Source organism: Triturus cristatus, chromosome 3_2 (assembly GCF_964204655.1).
Source record: "Triturus cristatus chromosome 3_2, aTriCri1.1, whole genome shotgun sequence".
NCBI classification, from domain to species: Eukaryota; Metazoa; Chordata; class Amphibia; order Caudata; family Salamandridae; genus Triturus; species Triturus cristatus.
The window spans coordinates 603154082-603169639 of NC_140584.1; the positions used below are offsets into that span (position 1 = coordinate 603154082).

The 15558-nt window shown below is 39.4% G+C and overlaps 1 protein-coding gene across 8 annotated transcripts in view; it reads left to right on the forward strand.

Annotated features, from left to right (window-relative positions):
- ADGRB2 (adhesion G protein-coupled receptor B2) overlaps positions 1 to 15558 on the forward strand; it is a 1096893-nt gene that overhangs the window by 711129 nt on the left and 370206 nt on the right. For 7 of the 8 annotated variants that reach the window (XM_085648478.1, XM_085648471.1, XM_085648470.1 and 4 more), the window contains 2 exons: positions 1249 to 1443; positions 14223 to 14291. In XM_085648478.1, the coding sequence (XP_085504604.1) occupies positions 1249 to 1443; positions 14223 to 14291 (264 nt within the window). The remainder of the gene's footprint in view (positions 1 to 1248; positions 1444 to 14222; positions 14292 to 15558) is intronic. The other variant, XM_085648472.1, reaches the window with a different exon arrangement.

Genomic DNA, 15558 nt, shown 5'->3' on the forward strand with positions numbered 1-15558 from the left:
TGCTGGTTTTTCTTTGGACCCAGCTCTTCCTGGCAGGTTGGTGTCACTGTTTCTTTGATCTTCTCCCACTGACTCTCTACTGGGTCTCTGTCATCCTCTAGCTCTTGCGCGACTTGAACCTTGTTACTGAGTTTGACTGAAGCATTCAGTCCATTTCAGTGCATCTTTGAGGAGTATGGTGTTATGTCCCTGTCATTGGTTTGTCGGTTTCATCCATGCATCTTCAACTTTTGCTTTCGCCTGGCCACGACATGGTGATAATCTGATGCCACATCCATTCCTCTGATTACTCTCACATCCAGCAGACTCCTCCAGAGCTTTTTGGCAATGCAGACATTGTCGATCTGATTCTCTGTTGAATGGCCTGGTGACAGCCATGGTGCCTTGTGTATTTTTTTGTGTGGGAGTGCACTACCCCCTATCACCACACTGTTCAGGGCACGATGATCTGCAAGCCTTTCACCATTCTCGTTCATGTTGCCAAGGCCATGGTTACCCTTGACTTCTTGGAAACCAATGTTGCCGCTGTCAAACTTGACATTGAGGTCCCTCATCAGTATGGTGATGTCTCTCTCAAAGAATTTCTCCAGGATGGACTGGATTCTGTAGTAAAACTGTTATTTTTCTTCTTCTTTGTTGTCATTTGTAGGTGCATAGCACTGGATAACATTCATGTTGTTGAGCCTCTTTTTCTTTGTGCGGAAGGTCACGGTGATGATTCTGGGACCATGGGCTTCCCATCCAATCAGAGCTCTTTTGGCTCCTGTCTTTAGCATTGTTGTTACGCCCTGCGTATGTGGGGCCTTCTCTTTTCTGTCCTTTCTGTCTTTTCTGTCCAGACTGTGTCCATCTGGTCTTGCTGCGGCCAAGTTGGGTAAGGTTGTAAAGAACATATAAAGTCTTTTATGACATTAAGCGACCAATCCACCTCCTTCAGATAGTACTCATGTTTGTACTGTGAAGGAGGGATACAGGAAATTAACCTTTGTACAACACTTGTTGGACAGCATCTACGTAGGCTCTAATGAGGTGTCAAGAGGGAGCATAGGAATGTTGCAAATGGTTGTCCTTATTTGCCACTAAATACCATTTGTGATGTGTAGTCCATATTTGGAGTAAAACCAGAATTAAATATGATAGTAAATATAGCTTAGACTGTATGTGCATCACTTAAAATACTGTATGCTGCATATAACCTGTTGATTTTACTTCACATGGAGTCTAACAATTTTTTAATATCCTTCCTAGTTAAGAGAGCACTTGGCGAAAGGACATCGGGTGCTAGCTGGTGAAGGCATGTCACAGGTGGTGCGCAGCCTTCTGGAGTTGGTGTCACGAAAGACGTATCTCAGTGGTGATCTTCTCTTCTCTGTGGAGATCTTACGGAATGTTACTGACACATACAAGAGAGCAACCTATGTCCCATCTTTTGAGGATGTACAGGTAAGCTGCGTGTTTAAACGTGTTCAAGTGGGGATCTATTTCTTAATTAATTTGTGAGGTTTTATTACGTGCCAACCATGCATAAAGAGCTTCAGAGGGCTTTTGAGTGGTACAAGTGGAAAACCAATTTAGACACAACCTAGTATGAGAGTACCAAAAATACGTTGAAACACAGGATATGTTCAATCCTGATAAATCACCACTTAAGCTTAACAAACATACACAGACTATGACTTACACGTCTCCATATCGTCTCATTTGCTAAATGACTTCACCCTTCTTTCACATGTAAACAGTTGTTTGGTATTTTAATTGCTTCCAGTGCTTAATGCTTTTCTAAAGCAAATATTTTCAACAATTATTTTTTGTGTGATCCGAACAATGTATGTCCGTCTTCATGCATGCAATCTTGCATATAATCTCTGCTATACAAAAAGGAGCAAGAGAGGGAAACGTATCCCAATGGAGCCCTCCACTCAGTAAATCCAACAACCAGAAAACCCTAGGAATGTCACTCATACCTAATCATATTCATTATTTCTGTAGGATCCCTCACTTTTTAAAAAATGTTTTTTTTTTTTTTAGAGTTTTATATAGCGCGAACTTGACTCGCAACCGAATCGGGTATGAGAGCGCTTTACAGAGCACCAGTTACGTTACATGAGGACACACATTCATTTTTGTTAGGCACAGGGAGATTAAGTGATTTGCCCAGAATCACAGGATGTTCAGCGTCATTACCGAGACTCGAACCCAGTTCCCCAGGTCCGAGGTCGAACGCCCTAGCCATTAGGACAACTCCTTTCCTCTCTCCACTTCACTAATAAGATATGGGCAAACTCTATTGAAGATGACCACACAGATCCGCAATGTACGTAGCCTTCTTCAGGGCTTGATGATGATATACATTTAATGCCAGCTGGGCATGTTGTTATGCAGAATTATGAGCCAACTTGGCAATGCTTCCTGCTACTTGCTCTAGTCTTAGTCTGTGCTGCATAAGTGAAATGAACATTTCTGCTGTTCTGGTTCCTGATGGAATTGTTTGGGACAAGGTATCATATAATATATTTGGACTGCCTGAAACTTTTCAAATTCAATATGTATTTAGACTTCCATTACATGATGTTATCACTCCTAGTACTATCTCTGATGATTGGGTCATTGATACGGTGCATGAAATCCTATATGACCTAGAGCATTGTAATGCTTTTAATACTGAAGAAATGTATGATGCGACAAATAATAATTATGAAATGTTCTGTTTTTAACATTATGATTACCACTTCTTGCATAAAGCAAGTACTCCATGTGCAGTATTTAATTACGCACATTACAAACACTGCCCTACACCACCCTGGGGTAGCTCAAAAACATTTGCTTAGAAATTTGCATATTTTTCTGGTCACAATCCAGCTGACCCCGAGTCTTATTATTGTAAACGCACCCCTTCAAAGGTAAAGAAAAATATGCTCACTGACGCAAAGTTGATTTACTCTGCATCTTTTATTTCCCAGTTGTCGACAAAAGGGGTTGACTTTGGGAAATACTATGTTGATTTAAAATCCATTTGTGGAATGAGAGATTGGCAGGTACAGGGGAACGAGGCTTTATTGAGAGCATGCCTCATACCACACCAACTGATTTTCCTGAATAAAACTGTGTAAGCAAACATCCTGTCTTGGTTTGGTCAAGATAAAAAAGATTTAAACGCACCACACATTCCCACATTTGCACAATTTGAAAATTAGCAGCGGTTCACAAATTACATGGAGAAAACATTAGACAACATGCTTCACAATGGCACATACAATTCTTCATTTATCAATCAAGAGGGGTGGTTAGTGTGGCTATAAAACACTAACGGATGTCTGGCATGTTTTCTTGGCAACACCAAAGGGTTTAGGATCAACAGGCCCGACCCATGTTAAGTGCAGACACAACACTCGGGGGTAGTACCAACATGCAGTGTTGGGAAGTTGTGCCTCGATTGACTAAGATACTCAACATTGTCTCAGGTGAAACAACACTTGCCCCTTCTTTCTGATGACATGGGACTACAAGACTTTTTGTTAGGTCCTCAAAGATCACATCAAAAGCGCTTTCTGTATGCTATATACAATGAAGTGTGGAAGGTTTCACCACAGGAATCTGCAGAGAGACTGCTTGGAATTAACAGGGCAAGTTTAGAAAGGGCTCTGGCAGTGATTACAATGTTATGACTACTACATCCACAAGTATACACTCTCTGGGTAGCATTTTGTTGTCTTCAATAGACATCATACAGAGTGACGTCTTCTTTATAACATGGGCAGTCGCAGCTTAAATCTATTGCTTTGCTAAGTTGAACTATACAGACACTTCACGCTGGTTGCTTTCCATGGAAACACCTTAATGCCACTAGCTTATTTTTACCTTACAAAACAACAAGCAATCATTGTCAAGAAGGACGCAACATACCTATGTTACACTTAGAGAAGTTAGTAAAAAGTATAAAGACAGTGACCTCTTAGCGCTGTGACAGCAAGCTGCTTTGGAGAGGAGGCGCTTGTATTCCCAGTTAAGATCCTCTGCCTGAGACTGTCAACGGGTTCCCCAGTTGTGCTGGCGAGGATGATGCCAAACAACAGCCGACTAAGTATTCCAAGTTCTAATGACTTATTCTTGTGTATATATATTCACTACATGCATTTATTTTATATATATATTATTGCCATTTGCTATATGGGAACTTCCTGCAATAAATATTCTCCTTTACTTTGCAAATGAGTGTTGAGTTTTGTTTACATTGTCTTTTGGTATTCTATAGTGTGTAAATCCTATTTTTTTTAAGCGTGTTCACGTTGTGCCCTGGTATTTTGAAGTCTTGCCCAAGTGCTCTTAAGAAAAGCAAGACATTTTGGGAACATCGCCTTCGGTTGCTGGGAACAGCAATGTTTTGTCTACTGCTCTGAACACAAAAGCAATCTGGCAGTTTGGGGCTGCGGGACTTTTTTATTTGGCCATGTTTTTATCTTTCTAAATTGCTTTTAAATTGTACCTTTTTTATTAGCTTTTTTATATTGATCTTTAAATAATTTGGCTTTCACTATGCTTTTGTTGTAAAAGGCGCAATGCTTTTTAAGATTGTAGGTTTAAAATTGATATTTTACCTTACATTTTAGCATAGTTTGTGGAAAGTTTTTTAGTCTCCTTATGTCCAAGGAATGGGTGTCATGTGGTCACATTCGGATCGAGCAAGAACACTGCGATGTTACAATTTCACATTTAAACTTGACATCTTAACTTGAACACTGAACATTGACTTTTAACACGCATTTCATTGCGTGCCTGTGCAGGATAGTATTCTCTGAAATTGCTTTTGCTTACATTTCCACTTCGTGGGCATGTTATCAAATACCTTGAACATTCTGTACAAGGGTTAAGTTCACTGCACAACATTATTCGGCGACAGAGCTATCACAATAGAATCAACAATAGCCGCCTGAATGGGACTTTGGCATGGCGACATGAGTGATGTTTATTATATAAACGGAATAACACTTCCTTGTTTAGTTGAAGGAGCATTTCGCAGGCACTGAGAGGTCGCCACATGCCAGAATTTCAGCCCAGCTGATTCCTGTTTACCTCTTGCGAAGCATGTTGGCCAGCTGTCCACCAAGACGGGCACACTGATGACACCCACTGGTAACGGGGGAGTTAGATCACCCTACAGGGATTCTGGCAGATTCACCTACCCTAGGAACACTAGGATAGGTAGAGATAGGTAGGAATACAATATATTACCGTACTTATAGGACAGTATATATTCTCTGTAGCAACACAAACGTTAACTATTTGTCTTCCTCACCATTCTCTTAATGCTGATTACATTAATCTGTTTCCTTCTATTGTTTATTGCAGCAGACATATTTTACTCAAGAATCACAATGCTTCAATAAATATTGAAACTTCATGTGTTTTTATTGTGTATCTCTTTGGGTATGCCTGAGTAACCGAGCAAAAAGGTTCTAGATCTCTTACCATGATTTCCTTGGGGAGTCATGTTCTGAGGTTGCACAATTCATTTGATACCTGGTCAGGTTTGGGGTACAGATGGTACACTGTGAGCTAGTTGGACTAAAGCCAACATGGTGTGCATGGAATATATCTCACACAATACTGACTTTTATGTTGTCCAACAAGTGCATAGTTTTTACTGAGAAGAGAAAGTATAAGCCATATGACAAGTGACAGTGATCCATTTTTGGTAGAACAAAAGCCAATAGGGGCATACATTTTGATACAAAATATACACTAATATGACAACAATAGGGATAGCAACATGATTCCTCTCTCACCAGATCAATTCCATATCTCAAATGTGGACAAAATAGCAATCGAGATACCTAGTTACATAAGCTATTCATCCTATATGCACCTCCAGTTCCTCATCTTTGTTTAAACCAGTAGTGTGTTTGGTCTGTACCTCAAAAATGTAGAGTGATTCTAATTGTCTTAATGCTCAGGTCTGATTTACTGCTTTCGGTCCTCTTTGTATTCTGTCAATTCCAAAGAAAGACAGTTTAGACATGTCCCATTGATGTATTTGATTAAAATGTCTGGCCACTGTATAAGCAGCATCAACATTCTCTTACGGCCCTCAAGTACGAAAAAGCATTTTTTAAGTTGAAAAATGGTGCTCCCTGAATATTTGAGTTCACACGGCCATATGAGAATATAGACACCTTTTTCTGAGGCTTATGGCAAAAACCGACCTATATCTGGCTTCTTTCCACTTGGTAAAGTATATTCCATATTGTTAAAAGTGAATTTTCATGCTTTACAGAGACCACAGTTATGGAAGACATTAATCGAGTCCATCCAACTCCCCCCACCCCTCCATATTGTTGTTACAGTCATAACTCTGGATTAGACTAACCCCTAGGGACCTCCGATTTCTGTATGTAAATGAAGGTTTATTACTCAGATCTGGTCCAATTACATTATCCTTCTTTAGTATACTCCAGTGTTTGGCTATGCTAGATCTGATTCTGTTGGATTTCTTATTAAAGGTGAAAAGATGTATACATTTTGTACATGTTTTTCTTTCATTAGGGAACAGTAACTTAGTTCTTGCAACCAAAACAACTTTTTGATCTGCAATACTTAGGGTTTTGCTACAGTAGCCCTTTGCCCTAAATCTGTTCACTATCAGTGTCTTTTCCTTTTTAAATTCCCTCTCAATGTTACATATCCATATGCCTCTCAGCATTTCTCAGTATGGGATGCTGTGAATACGATTTTAGGATGACGACTGCTATAGTATAGAACACTATTCCCTGTAGTTTCCATCCTATATAAATACATATGTAATTTATCCTCTTTCACTATTAACTTGATATCCAAAAACTCAATGTCTTCCTCACTTATCTGGGTTGTGAACTTCAAGTTATATGGATTGTAATTTAGAGTGTCAATAAAGCTTTGTGATTTCTCCTCAGGGCTGTGCCAAGTAATAAACAAGTCATCACTGCATCTGGTCTAAATAATTACATGCTTAGGGAACTCATCATTGGAATCTGAACAAGCCACCCACTCTGTCCATCACCAAATTAGCGAAGCTGGGGGCGAAACATGTACCCATGGCCATACCAGTTACTTGTCTATAGTAGACTCCTTCAAATAAGAAGATATTCGTCTGTAAACAATATCTAATCATAGATGTTAACATCTTATTGTGTTCATAAAAATTGAGAGGGCTACTTTAAAATAAATGTTCACAGGCTCTGGCACCAAATTCATGATCAATACAGGTGTAGAACGAGGTCGCATCCATGGTAATCATAATGTTATTATCCTCCCAATAAAGGTCCTGTATAGTTTAGTTTGGAAATCAGTGCTGTCCCTACAAGAAAAGGGCAGTGCTAAAAGTGCAGGAAAAAAGAAATGGTTGATGTATATGACTGTGTTTTCTAAGAGTTCCATCATTGGAAGACAAAACCGGTCCTTCCGGCGGAATCTTCAAACACTTACGGACTTTGGGCAAAAGGTAGAATCAATGTGTTTTGGGGTGGTCATTACATAAAAAGAATATTCCTCCCAATTCCAGACGCCCCTATTTCTCCATTCAGCAAATAAATTATGGTATCTGGTGATCAATGTCCTATAAATGCTCGGGGAAATTATCTCATAGCAGGCCACCTGATTCAACTGCCTGTGTGCTTTCTTCTCATACATGCACTTTAACACAAAATTACCCACCATACCCATGGGAGAGGGTTTGATGATAATGTATTCATCTGATTTTAGCAATCTAGGGGCTTCCCCCGTGGTGCAGACAGATTATGTTCCCTGTTATGTGTAGGTTTACTATGGGCAATGATTTTCTTAATCATTATCTTGTGAAACATATCAATGTTGTCATGAGGGGTATTGGGAATCATTTTTGATTTGGGTTTGAATCCACTCTCACTCAGTGTATTAATGTCAATGCCCTTATTGGTGAGAGTTTCTTTTATGTCAATATCGACTTCAGATTGTAAATCACCTTCTGCTAGTAAGGATTCCAATGCCCATGAATAATCAACATCTCCTACAGATAAATCATCAAGGACTTTTTCATTAGAGGGAGGCCCCACATTTTCTAGGAGATATTTTGTGCATCTTCAATAATTGTATCTTTCTAACAAATCAGAACAGGTCTATGCGAGTTTGTGCATAGTTGAACTCCATGATAGGACAGAAAGTCAATCGTAGTTCTAACAGTAATTTCTCTTCAGTGGTTAAAATATGTTTGGAAAGATTAATTGCCTTTAAGGTCATATCATTCTCTATAAGTTCTTTTTGGTGTGGCTTTATCTTTCCCTTGTGGCGATGAGTCCTGCTCTTCCTCTTTTAAAACTTTTCCTTTGTGTTTTGTTTCGTTCATGGCTCTCCTTTCTCCACTTGTCCTCTTGACGAAGCAAGCGGAATTCGTTAAAAAAAATTCTTCTAGATGTTACTATGTGATTTTCACTGTTTGAGGGGCCTGCTGTTACATCCACATCCGTACTTATATCCAAGCTTGATTTACTCACCAGTAATTCCTGTTTACTAATAATTGGCCCTAGGAGAACATGAAGATATTATGAAAGGTGACCTTCTTAAAGGGTGTAGGTTTATCGCCTTCCCTTTTAACAGAAACAGGTACAGACTTTGGTGAGGTCTTTGTCTGAGTCCTTTTACAGACGTTCTTTTTCTCCTTCCAAACTCTGATTTGTCTCCCTCTTCATCGGTCTTCATGGCCTTGCTCTGTGTATGATGATGAGTAAGAGGAGATTATGTGCAGCTATGTACAGAAGGAAAAGGTATATGGAGTAGTGTCATACTTGTTATCAAATCTTCAGTTGCTACAGGATGACAATCTGGTCTAAATGGAGGGCCAATTTCATAGACCAGTTTTCTGTAAATTTTCAGTAAATTCTACATTCCCATGATCTTTTAGAAACTGATTGGATCATCCTGGGTGATCTTCAGTACCTCAGTTTAAGTAGTGGTTTTAGCTTATTGCAAAGGTAGAGGTGGATCTTTCTCCTAGTTCTAGAAAATGTACTTGGGTAGACAACATTTCTGAAAAAAAATGTAGGCTTTTCAAATCCGGTGGACAAGAATGCTGAATCTGCTCTAGAAAGAGCCTGTGCTCACTTAAAAATCTACAAGATGCAGTATTTGCATATCATACTTTAGTCAAGGATTTCCAATCTCTAGCTACTCCCCTTCAAGAAGGATAAGAATGCTCAGATGGAACCCCCATCCTTGTTGTGTGTACTTCAGATGGAAACCCAATCAATGTTCCTGTAAGATGGTGCCTTTGATAATTTAAAAGTATCGGCAAGTCATCAGGAGCAAATATTTGCAGCCTGTCATTTATATTTAGGAGGTTAGAAGATAGATGCTGCTCAAAAGGTCTGCTTTTTAAGAATGCTGCTTCATTTCCTGGCAACAGATTGTGTAGAGATGAACTAGAGGCGGTTCTGCACAAGTCATTACTGATCCAGATACCACTTTTCACCCTTTGGACTGATAATTTTATAGAAACATGAAGTCATTAGAAGGATCTCATCCTCGGAGATATGAATTAATAATCATCTAATTAAAGCCAATTTCTAGTTGAGAGGATTCAAGGAAGGCCCCTATTTTCTTCTACTGATCCTAAAGGAAATCCTTTTCAGTATTCTGACTGTGCCGAGATTTGTTAGTAGTCCAGTCCAATGGAAGTCCATTTTTCCCTATTTTAGAAAACATGACAGAAGTCCATTTCAGGCACACGTTTCAGGAGATGGTGTCCTTGGGGTATGCAATTTACTTTACCTCTTTTACTCCAAGATGCAGCTGTGCTCCAACTCCTTGGCCCAAGAAACTGTTTAAACATCAGGCTTTTCAAGCCAGAATCAAACACTTAATTCAGAATGAGACATTCATTCTGTGACAATAGCACTCAATAGCGTTTCTGGTCAGCAAAGCATTACAACACTTAAGGCGAATGATACACCCCAAGAACATCAGTGACTTTTGAAACAAAACCTACTTAAACATTAATAGATTCTAGCTTTGATGTTCCAGACAGACTCTCTGCTGTCCATCCATTTGAAAAATCCCTACCTCCATCAGGAAGTCTCATCAGAAGTTTCTCCGGTTTGAGTCTGGGTCATAATTGAACGTTTTGAGTCCTCCGACTTAGGATAAATTAACTTCTCAATTACTCACCAAGGTTCTGGCTTCTGTGATGCCAGTGCTTCATGACAAGGACATTGAAGTCCACCTGCTCCTTATTTGGATTACCCTTTAATCCATGCTCTGGCTCTCAGAAACGCTCTATGAACTGTTATGGTATTTCAGGAGTACAGATTTTTGATAAACAATATAAAGACCCACCTTCAGACAACTCAGAGCCTGGAATACATTGGTATCTGGTTTCAGATGGACTCAGCAACAGTACTGTTGCAGTCCTAAGTTGGGCCACCAAGCTAGATTTGCTCCAAAGAAACCAGTCTTCAGCGAGGAAATGGCCTCAGGTGCAGGGAGACATGTTAGGCAAACAAACTGAAGGCAGAAGGCTGTTATTTCTTGGAACTGGAGTTAATTCCTCTTTTTTGGTGTGCTTTTTTCTTTCAGGTCATATATATATATGTATATATATATATATATATATATATACATACATATATATATATTTCAAACAATGGTCCGAGCCTTCGGGAGTCACTCTACAGCTTGCCCGCTCCTCGACATTCCGGTAAATCATTTGTTTGCCCTACGCGTTTCGAGGCCGTTCTGCCTCTCGTCAGGGGCTGGCTGCTTTTCTCTCTGGCGCTTGAACGTCTCCTTTATTAGCATGCATGATTGATTAATTACACTCAGTGTGCCGCGCTGTGCGCGTTTGTGAAACTGATGCATGTAGGGACATGTGGTCTCAGGAGAGTCAGTCTTTTACCTTCGTAGGCTCCAAGCATCAGTCTTTTAGCATAGTTATTCTTTTAGTAGGCGGATGATGTCGAGGCAAAACCCTCTGTAGGTGCTGGGTTCACTGTGCTGCTCAAGTTGGACTCTGTTCCAACCTTCAGCCTCGTATCTTTTCACGATGGTGCTCTCCCACACGCCGGGACAGGCGTGCCAACTTATTTCAAACAATGGTCCGAGCCTTCGGGAGTCACTCTACAGCTTGCCCGCTCCTCGACATTCCGGTAAATCATTTGTTTGCCCTACGCGTTTCGAGGCCGTTCTGCCTCTCGTCAGGGGCTGGCTGCTTTTCTCTCTGGCGCTTGAACGTCTCCTTTATTAGCATGCATGATTGATTAATTACACTCAGTGTGCCGCGCTGTGCGCGTTTGTGAAACTGATGCATGTAGGGACATGTGGTCTCAGGAGAGTCAGTCTTTTACCTTCGTAGGCTCCAAGCATCAGTCTTTTAGCATAGTTATTCTTTTAGTAGGCGGATGATGTCGAGGCAAAACCCTCTGTATATATATATATGTGTGTGTGTGTGTGTATGTATATGTGCGTGTATATATATGTATATATGTGTGTATATATATATATATGTATATATGTGTGTATATATGTGTGTGTGTATATTTATATATATATATATATATATAATATATATATATATTTATATTTACATATATTTTGTTTTCTCTGGGCATGCCCTCCCGTGGATCCCCTGGTCCTTTACATAATCACAACATTTGGCTGTAGTGTCAAGAAGTGTTGGAATAACCATTACATTGACAGAGTACTTGCAGACTCTTTCAGTGGTGGTTGTCTCCTGTGAGCTTGGTATCAGTACTCTCCTATTTGCCTCCTGTTCCAGAGTTACCTTCTGCAAATGCCCACAGTCTGGAATCGGTCATCAGTGGGGACTAGATCAGCTGAGCATTAGTAGTCACTTTAAGAAATGAAACAATTTGAGGGAAATGGTGGCTTTAATGGAAGCTCTTCAAGTGTCTGGTCAGGAGATTCATGTTCAGCTTCAGTGGTCCGTAAAGTCAATACTGTGACAAAATCATCCTTAAATCATACGTTTGGAACTGGCTTCTAGTAATTGAATAAACGAGTTAATCACATGCTGTTCTGGGTTGTACGATACCTGCTCTCCTCCGGTGCAGTTCACGTTAAGGTGATAGGCAATATAAAAGCAGACTGTCTGATGTTCCTCTCATCCCTGGATTTTGCCTTGGTTTTGCCAGTAGTTAAGAATATCTTTCTATGATTCAGGTCCCTAATAGCATCTCTCTATCCAACTATCATTTCATTACTCCCCTTAGATCTTGTTATGGTTCCAAGATCCATTAGCCTTGGGCACAAATGCACTTCTAAGTCTGTGACCAGAAGGTTTATAATCCAACATACCTCCAAATCCTCTCATTACTTGTTTTTAGGCAAAAAATAGAGCAAGACAAGAAACACATGATTGTGTCACTGCCAATGAGACTGATTGCCACATCTTCGTCAAATGATGGTGGACCAGAAATACATACTACTGTTAGTACTTTCTTCTCTACATCTTCCTCCTCTCATCACTGCATCTTATCTGCACCTTAAGTTGTCTGTACAGAAGCTGAGAGAAGGGAGCATCTTTTTCCCTCTTGCTCTCCATTTAGGCCTCTGGATGACTGTTAACATGAAGATTTTACAACCATCACCAGACTCTTCTTCTTGCAAATGGTGTCATCTTAAGCATATGACTTCTATTAATGTGCCTCTGCGGTCATCCTTCAGTTTTTACAGGATGGTTTTGATAGATGTTTATCTGTTCTTACCCTATGTTTATTGTGGGCAACAATTAAGAATTTTTGGACCCATTGGAGTAGGGTATCTTCCATAGAAGTGTTAATTTATGTTTATTCAGTTTTTTTCTTTATCTGATCGTTGCTCTTTATTGGGATTCTCCCCTTGTTTTGGCAGCTTTTCAATTCAAACCATTATAAAAGGTTTAGTAGAATATTTTGTCCTTTGTGCTTTTATCCAGTAATCATTACCACTGTGAGTAGGCTTAGGAAATTGGTTATCTTTTTAATGATCGCGTGGTGACCCAGGTTTTGTTCCAAACATTGACTCAGTCTTTAATAGAGACCAAGAGATAGTTCCCCTTGCAATGTATCCCAATCGATCGACTGAGCATGATAGAAGGTTACATACATTTTTTTTGATCTTCAGTGATCTGCTGACTACAAGCAATGCAAAGGGCTGTTCATCCAATGGGAGTTGCAAATGTTTCACAACCACTTTAGGTGATGGCCCTTCATTGATGACCTAATTGGGTGGAGGCTTGGTATGAACAGGAAATGAGGAGAACACAAGCATATTTTATAGTTCTTAATGGTGGCTGCGTGAAGGTGAGGGTTTCGTAGAAAAAAAAGAAAGAGCTTGAATAGGAGGATGCCAGTCCGGAAAAGTAAGGCCGCTCACTGAAATACTTAAGTACAGAGACATGGAAGTGAGAATCAGATAAATGAAGATTATCATTAAGTAATCCATCATCACCACTAAGAGGGTAAATCCGTTGTTGTTTCAGCGTAGTATGCTTTGCGCTGTCTGGTCTTTGGTTTGCAAGACCCAAGAATAAGGTCTCCTCCTCTGGCCCAAAGTTTTCTTTTTCTTTAATTTGTTTAATTCTGATGAGGCTGATGCACAGAAGCATTTATTAGTATTTGACGAAATACCACCCAAAATGTTCAACTCTATTAGAAGTGCAAAGAGAGCACAGTCCTCTCCATTTGCACTACTTATAAATATTCTCTGAATATTTTCATTTAATTCACAGTTTAGATGTTTGGGGACCAAATCACAAGGAAGTGTAATAGTACCTGAAATAGTAATACTATATGTACCCAAAAATGCATTTGTTAGTAGGACCTGTTGAATTGCAAACAATGCAAACTTTTGTACTTTTGTAACAGTGAATAACAGATACCTTGAAGGCTTATGGTGAATTGAGGCCTACAAAAATAAAACAATTGGTCACAAACCAGAAATGTTTCTTTCCATCCCTGGACTGATGTAACACATTTCATATGATTCTTTGCTGTTACCACTTTTTTGAATCCCATCTGATGTATTATATGTTTATATTCATTTCTGCATTCTTTCTCTGTCTTTGGCTCTTTACCTAGCTTTTTAATATGCACTTCATCCCTTACTCATCTTGATCGGTCTTACCTTTTGATATTTTCCATCACCTTTTCTGCATTACAATCTTTGTCAGTCAGCCTAAATTGAACTTACCTTTACATCCTGTCTTCCCTCCTCTTCCACAGAAGTTCTTTCAAGCTGTCAGCCAGATGGTAGATGCAGAGAATAAAGCTAAGTGGGATGATGCCCAGCAGGTGAGAACAATGTTTTCTTTTGTGCATTTCATATTTCCTGGAATGACAAGGCAAGGTCCTACTTCAAAGATATGTTTCTTTAATGTATGTACAAGGTATACTGCTTGATTAAAAGTAGACATTTGAGTTATCTTGGTGAACGGTCTGTTTACTAACAGATAATCTTCATCAACAGACTCCTGTTTGCAATCCTCAACACGAGGGGTGCCTAATAGCTAAAACAGAATAGAAATACGGTATTTTTCACAAATTCCCTCTTCTGAATCTCTCCCCTTTACTGAAGAGATGTGATTCATCATAGCACAGAAAGGTGTTGGCACACAATGTGGCACATAATTAAGCTTGGGTGTATTGTACCACACAAATGTTTTGGGATGCTTTAGAGTACACAAATATGTTTAAAGGTAATATAGAACAGGAATGTGTTTGTGATGCAAATGTGTTTTGGGAATATATTTTGATGCAGTAAAGCTTTAAAGTCCATTGAAGTGCAGAGATATTTTGTGCTACAAATATATATATCTATGTATCCCAGTGTTGATCGCCACTGGGTTAGGTCAGCGTTTCCATAGAAAATGTCTTTTTGTTTTGATGATAACTTTAGCAATGTTTGAGAATCTCACAAAACTTTCAGAAACTTTCTCTTTTTTGCCTAGTTTGTGCATGGAAAGTTTCGGGATGATCTGGGGCAGAGAAAAAAGGAGGGTCACAAAACTGAATATCCCCATGCATTTTCCATAGAAATCTTTAGGTAACACTACCGCAAAAACCTCCCAATGGAATGAAACCATATTTGGCAGAAAACTAGAACCTAGTCCATAAAGCACACTTTTTGTGATTTGGTGTAAATTCCTTCAGTAGTTTTTGAGATATTAAACTATGAAGTAAATTAATAAACCTAATAAAGAGGAAAAGACTCCTTAAGACAAATGAAGGAGGATGGTGTATGGGTGCAGTTAAAGGAAGCGGCCTCAAAAAATAATTTCAAAAGGTATTGGGAAACAATCGCCGACTGCTGTGGCACAAGAGTGAAATCTCTCCTCATTCCCATTAAAGAAGAGGAATGGAAACTTCACCTGGTAGAACTTTACTCTGCAAAATCTAATTCCATCAGTTCAGTCACCACAGCACCCGATCTGTTTAAAACCCCTGTATTCAACTATGTACATTCAATTAGTGATGTGGATTTATAAATAAAATGGGATCCTCAGGAGCAATGGGTCCTGATGAAATTCAGATGACGGTAATTAAAAAGGAGCCACTTCTG